Source organism: Merops nubicus, unplaced genomic scaffold (assembly GCF_000691845.1).
Source record: "Merops nubicus isolate BGI_N331 unplaced genomic scaffold, ASM69184v1 scaffold245, whole genome shotgun sequence".
Classification (NCBI taxonomy): domain Eukaryota; kingdom Metazoa; phylum Chordata; class Aves; order Coraciiformes; family Meropidae; genus Merops; species Merops nubicus.
This window is the reverse complement of record NW_008609969.1, coordinates 1-7,176: the sequence shown is the minus strand read 5'-3', so window position 1 is coordinate 7,176 and position 7,176 is coordinate 1. Positions and strand designations below refer to the sequence as shown.

The 7,176-nt window shown below is 44.7% G+C and overlaps 1 protein-coding gene across 1 annotated transcript; it reads left to right on the top strand.

Annotated features, from left to right (window-relative positions):
- The first annotated feature begins 310 nt into the window (after positions 1 to 310).
- LOC103773356 (TCDD-inducible poly [ADP-ribose] polymerase-like) lies at positions 311 to 1,252 on the top strand. The gene has a single exon (XM_008940719.1). The coding sequence runs from the start codon at positions 311 to 313 to the stop codon at positions 1,250 to 1,252; it is 942 nt and encodes a 313-aa protein (XP_008938967.1).
- Positions 1,253 to 7,176: the final 5,924 nt, after the last annotated feature.

Sequence of the window (7,176 nt, the reverse complement as noted above, 5' to 3'; positions counted from 1 at the left end):
GGGACTGTGTATTCGTGCCTGAGTACCTCTGAGATTTCATATGTGAGAAGACGATGAGTGTGTATTTGGGATTAATTAGCCTGAGTTTAGCTGGTTTCATGCTTTACGTGCCTAGGGGCTACCCACAGTCACAGAGAAGGGAGGAGTTTGCTGTTGCTGGCTCAAAATCCTCTCCAGGGGTGATCTTGTTCGTGTCAGCCGTGAGCAATTAGAGAGATTAACTGTCTTGTTTTCCTTTCTGCCCTAGATAGATTCTTGCGAGGCTCTGGGACATTTGAAAGTGATTTGGAGAGAGCAAAGTCTGTGCCTGATGGACACCGAACCGAAGCCGGGGTGTGTTGTGCAGCAGGCTCACTGCCCAGGAATGGAGTGCCCTCCTTCAGAGGACGTTCCTCCTCAGGCAAGTCTGTCTGAAAAGATACCACCAGTGAAGCCTTGCTTCAAGAAGAAGCAGCAAGTGCAGAAGAGACTGGACACAGAAACTCTGCGGGCTTTGCGGCCAATCTTCACCAGTTTGCTGGGAGCTGGGACTTTGAGTAGAGTCTTTGTGGCCCGAGGCCAAAGTGGCAGTCATAGTAGTTTATGTGAACCTGCTGTGAAAAAGACTCTGGACCTTGGTACTTCTTGCCCCCAATCAGAAAATAATGTGACAGTGCTGATGCCAACAGCTCCAGATGCGCAGAGGCAACTGCCAGTAGCTCCTCCTTCTTCTGGGCATCCTAAGCAGGATGTCCAGGCAGGCGAGCAGGGCTTCTCACCTGAAACTACTCCTGGGACTGCTGCTGATAGTAGTAATGAGTCATTCCAGGATCATCCTTTGCACCCAACTGCTACTGATGGTGCATCTTGTCCTTTGCTTCCAGACAAGATTCTGGAAAGCTACACATCTGGCTTATTCCAAGAGAATAGCTGTCTGATGCAATACAGTTTGAACCCAAGCAATAAATTCAGTGCTGGGATCTTCCAGGATAAAAGTGAAGAAGCTTCTCTTGATCTGGTATTTGAGCTCTTGAACCAGTTGCAGTATCACACCCATCAGGAAGATGGAATAGAAATCTGTGTGGATTTTCTCAAGGGCACGTGTGTTTATGGCAGCGACTGTCCCAAACATCACACGGTCTTACCTTATCATTGGCAAGTGAGGAGGACAGCAACCCAGAGTTGGCAAAGTGTGACCAATGATTCCCAGGAGCATCTGGAAAGACTCTACTGCAACCCTGAAAATGACAGGATCAAAGTGAGATACCGGTAGGTGACTCATTTTACTCCCTTCCTTCCAAGGGTTACTTAATTGACCCTGCCTTTTTTTTCCTGATGTTTTGTAAACAAGTGTTTTACAAACCCTGTGATGATGTTACCTCAGTAATATTCAACAAGTTGCCCACAACAGAAGATTCTTGCATGCCTATTGCAACTCCTATTTAGCATCTGGAAAGTATTCTTTGAAGCTGAAGGACTTGAAGCATGTGAAGTAAGAAATAAGGAGAGTTGACAGAGTCTGTTGGGTAACATGGTGCTTGTTCTTTCTGGTTTCCCAATTAGTCTTTTCTCTGTAATCGAAGGGGCAACATGAGTGAGCCTTTGCTGTAGCTGAAGCAGTAATGATGCAGCAGTTGCCTTCTGTCCTTGCGAATCCAGATTCACTGTGTGCACTCCAGGCACAGTTTTCATAATTGTTCTAAGTGACTATAATCAGGTGCTTTGAGTTCTTTGGCTGGAAATTTCATATAGTTGCCAGTATAGGGTGATGTTTCGGCTCATTCTTTCCCTGTTATGTGATCAGTTTAGGCTTGATCCTGCACCCTGAGATCTAAACCAAAACTACTTCAGCAGCTTTGATGCAGGCTCCGTTCGGAATAGCAGTGGGGAGTGCTGGTGTGTCCAAGTTCATCAGATCTGTTTAGCTCATGGTCTCGGGAGTGTGGGGTGTCGGCTGCTTTATAGCTCTTGTTTTTTTCTCTGGGGGAAGCACACAATGTGAATTTCTCCTATCTTATCTGCTTTGCAATAACCTGTGAGCCTGGTGCAACTCATTCCAGTCAGAGCCAGTTCAAAGTGACGCTTCTGTACTTGGGTAGTAAAAGCCTCCAGTTGCCTTTGCCACCTGAGTCCCTGTGGTGCCTCTTCTCCCTTCCACTTCCTGAAGAAAGTAAGAACCGTCTTCCCTAGTGTTTTAATTTTCATTTACTGAGCTGAGATTTACTAGGCACCAGAGACCCCCTCTAATGCTTAATGTCAGTGTGTGTCTTTACTTTTACCTGACTGGATGTTTTATTAGGCACTAAAACTCAGGTTCCATCAGCCTACAGATTCACCCTTTGTACTGAAGACAGTACCAGAATATAGATACACCATGCTGAAAATGAAGCAGGAAATAAGTGATATGTACTAAAGAATAATCATATCTTATAGGATTACTTTGAAAAAATACGTTCTGTTTAAAACCAAAAAAAAAATCGTAACTGCACAGCAGATAAAATTAACTGTAAACTTCAGAAATAGAGAAACTTCCATGTTTTCCAAGAATTTTAAATGATTTCTGAAAACAAAACAGCAAATGTAGACATAAGACAAGCCCATGCACGTAATGAAAATTTGAGCTCTGTGCAAATGAGCAAAAAGTTTTCTTTTTGAAGCTAGTCTCAGAGAATCAATCACCATGCACATGATCAACATGTTCTAAGTGCTGGAGTTAGGAATCATTAATTTTAATAGAAACAGTGCTTCCTAATGGCTCATTCATCGCCGGGCTGTGAAATTGGCTGAGTAGCGTTGCCTGCCTTTACACTTACTTTGCAGGTTTCCAGTCTGGTGGGTATTCTGGTCTCTGGGTACAGAGAGTTTCTGTCTGCCTGAACCGGTCGGGAAGAAACTGGTGGGGTGTGTTGCCAAACAGATGACAGGCTGTGCCCGTGAGTGAGGTCAGAGCAGAAGCGTGATCCTGGCAGCCCCGGCGTGCTGGGGCAGGGCTCTGCTGCCCAGGCTGCTGCCCAACTGGGGAAGGAGCTTTGAATACAAACCAGGTTTTGCCTCACTGAGTCGAACTGGTACCCAGCGAGTGTCTGCCTTACTGAGGGTAAAATCATGTCAAACATCAGTATTTGATGGAGAAGACTGAGAGGGGGTCTGATCAATGCTGATCAAGAGCTAAAGGGTGGGGGGCAAGAGGATGGGTCCAGACTCTTGTCAGTGGTGCCCAGTGACAGGACAAGGGGCAACTGGCCCAAACTGGAACCCAGGAGGTTCCACCTGAACAGGAGGAAAAACTTTTTTGTGTGAGGGTGGAGCGGGCTGCCCAGAGAGGTTGTGGAGTCTCCTTCTCTGGAGAGGTTCCAAACTCGCCTGGATGTGATCCTGGGCACACTGCTGTGGGTAACCTGCTGGAGCAGAGGGGTTGGTTGAGATGATTTCCAGAGGTCACTTCCAATGCCTACCATGCTGGGATTCTGTGATTTTCTAAGTAAATTCTGTTTTGAGCTGCCACTTCTATAGCCTGTACACTTCTCCCTTCTCTTAGAAGACGTTGCTAAGAAAGATCTTTATTTCAGTACGGAATCATGCTGAAATGCCAGGCTGGATGACTCTGTAAATTTATAATATCCCCCTACCATGGAATGGCAAATTGGCAGATTCTGTAACTCTTGTATGTGCCTCATCCCTTGGAAGAGTTTCGTGTTTGTGGATAAGTACTGGTGAGACACTAGGAGTGAAGCTTTTTTTAAGACTAGAGCTTCTAATTGCAAACATTGAATCTGATATGCCCTAAAGCTTAGCAAGTAGATTTTGAAGTGGGGTTAGATATTTTGCTACGTATCATCTGCAGTTTCTTCTTGCGAAACATCTTGTGTCAGAAGAACCTGCTAAATTTTCCAATGTGGGCTGCTTGGACACAGTGTGACTCTTCATGGAGTTCACTGGTGGTCACTGCAACCTGGCTTCCCTTATGTTCCTGGGCGATGTTGTGTCTCCTGGCAACAAGATGCAGATGGCAGTGTGTTGAACCTCGCTGCGGGGCTCGCAAACATGCTGGGGCAGCTCATCGTTCACATGGTTACTGCATTATTTGGCTAAAGCTATTAATCTCTTGTGGTCAGACTAGCTTTACAGGCCTATCTATACAGATTGCATACACCAAGGAAATGTCTGCTCAGCAGTTTGCATGTCCAAGAAAGGCCGTGCAGAAGCCAGCCTGACAACCAGTGGGTGGTAGTTGTTTATTCTCCTTTGTTTTAAACACAGTTTATACAGCATAGGAAGTAGTGATTACAGCCTGCGTGCATAATACTGCTGTTGTGTGCAGCTCCAGGGAAGCTGAGCCCTTCAGGAAAGTTTTGGGCTGTTGACTCAATTAAAGGATAAGCTCTAAATTCAAATATCATGTTCTTCAAGTAGCTATTTATATAAATCTCTCTTCATCTTCATGTTATTGAGATGAGTAATGTGAAATATATGTTAAGTTGTTGCCTTTCACCTAAGGGAACATGATCTTAAAGAGGGAGAAGTGGTAAATCTTGTTCAGTTACTTCTTTGTAATGTGACTGCCTTGGATACTACAGCTTGGCCTCAAATGGAGGATAAAAATTTATCATAAATTGTTTATATTTTTTGCTTTCTTAAGTCTAGCAAGTATTTAAAGCCAAATACCAAGCTACCTTAACAAACAGGGGAATAGGAACTTGGGTTGAAATACTTAGAAGCACTTGCTTCTCTTAGTGCATGTGAGGAGAGGCCCTGGAGCAGTTCCAGCTTGCTGCTAACTATTGGAGAGGACGAGGCCAAGTGCTGCTCTCCAGCAGGAGGGTACCCAAGCTGGGATATTTTAAGATGCTCTTCACTAAGGGAAAATACTTGGCAGCAGAACTGAGCAGGTTTTTCCCCCCACACACACCTGTCCTGTCGTGCATATCTTGCTTTTCAAAATAAGCAGCAGCGTTACTGATTACAGGAGGATTTGTTTAAAACAACTCTGCAGCTCCTGACTCATTGGTGCCCCTGAATTTTGGCTGAAAATTCCACCCCTTCTCTTGGCAAAGAGACATTCTGATGTGCCATGAGACCTGCAGTGTCTGCTGAGCCATGTGTACTCCAGCATTCCCAACTCGGTCAGGCAACAGCTTCTCATACTGCTTTGATTTTTCTTTTTCTTCTCTGTAATTTCTGTAAGCTTTATGAAATGTCTCTTTTTAGCTAGAAGAGAAAGGCCAAAATGAGATGGCTGCAGTCAGAGGAAAGCAGGTGGACCTCCAGTGGTACATGTTCTGCCTCGGAGCAGTTGACCAAGTATGTGAGATACATCCGTGGTTCTTGGATGAAGTCAGTAAATACCATGTGTTCCCTAATGGGGTTATCAGTGAGCACACGGAGGGACCTGGGAAAAAGCAGTAAGGACAAAAATAAATGTACAGGAAACTAGTTTTCCTTTGTTCTTGTGTTTGTGGGATAACTTGTTCCTCTGACCCTGTTAGAATATGCTTACGTGACTTTAGAACCGTACCGAGCACAGTGGAACCATTTCGGTCATTCAGAGACTTCTGCAGGTTGCCTGACCGATGGAATAGTTAAATTTAGGAAGTGATCTTTGTGGTCAGCACAGCTGCCACGGTGTGTGTGGCAGCTCATGTTATTGATCACGCTGGAGGTGAGAAGCCAGCCGTGGTGGGCTGTGCATGAAGCTGCTGGGTGCTGGTGGGTGGATGCACCCAGCTGAAGGGTGCACAGCTTCTTCTGATCCCTCCCTAGAAGGAGCGCGAGACAGAGGCTCTACATAAAAAGCACGTGAAGTGATAGTGGAAGTGTTTGCCTTGTGCTTTATTAGTATGCGCCAATGAATTCCTGTTTGCTCCACTTTACAGTATCATTTACACATGAAATAAAACTAATTGGCTTCAAGCTCTCCAAACCTGGGGAGGTTATAAGTGTTCTGCTGATCCGTCAGTCACTCCTGTATGCCTTTTCTTCTCTCACGTCAATAAACAGATTGCAGTTTTGGAAACAGCTGTCACCTGGCTTCAGGTTGAGGTCAGTCTGTTCCCTGTGTACTTACGGTAATAAAACAGGCCTTTCTGAAACAAAGATTTATAATTGGTGAAGCAGATTGCTCAGATGAGTTGCTTGCAGGTAATTCAGGAGGCACAGTGTTGTGGCATTGTCTGCCTGCCTGTTTTGGGAAGGACCAGGAACAGAAAGAGTCTCGTAAAATTATTTGCTTAGCAGGAGCAGTGATCGTGAAGTTCCTTCCTAGCTGGTACATGTATTTGTTGAAATCAATAGGGATTCAAGCTGTGTAACAATTGCTAAATTTTATCCTTGCAGTCAAATGCCTAAAGGAGTCCTTTTGTGGGAACCTGGATGCGGAGGGTGTGACATGAGACGTTGGATGAACATTCAGGAACTGAAACATCCAGAACTGATGGTCACTAGTCAGTGTTAGGCTTGTGTATGAACATCTTATGGTAAAGCACTGATGAAACTGGTGCAGTTTCATTATTGATAGTAAACGTCAGAGGCATTTTAAGTCCTGAGATTAGATAGAATCCTAATTAAAAAAAGAAAAAAAATAAAAGCTGGCCTGTCTGTGCAGAACATTTTTAGAAAATGGGGCTTTGACAATGGGTCTCCGTCTGAGCACTTCAGAAAATGTTCATACTGCAGCTTTGTGCAGGCAAATGCGAGAGCTCCGTGTCCTGCATGGGCTCTGTCGCCACTCAGAGCTGGGCTTCTGCTGCCTCTGCAACATCTGCTGTTATAAAAATGAAAGCTAACAAACAAATCTCTCTGCAAAACATATCCTCATCCGGTGTGGGCAGGAGACCTTTGAAACTGGCAATCTACCTCAGGCAAGGACATCCATGTTTATCCTCTACTGCAAACAGAAGATGTAACTTGGATTTGAATTATGACATATGGTACAGGCAGTAATCCTTGGAAGATGTGGGTGTGTTCCACGTCCTTATTGCTGCAGTTTTAGAACTTAACAGTACTTCACAGCAAAGGAGCACTCTAACCCAGTATCTCATGGCTCACAAATGGCCAACTGTGTTTCTTGGTAAGGGTAGAAGAGAAGAACCATACCTCTCGGTACAGTCTCTTATCTTCTAGCAGTCACACCTCAATGACTTCCTGATCCTGAGATGGTATCTTTGTGTGGGAGAGACCTTGAGATAGATTATATATATA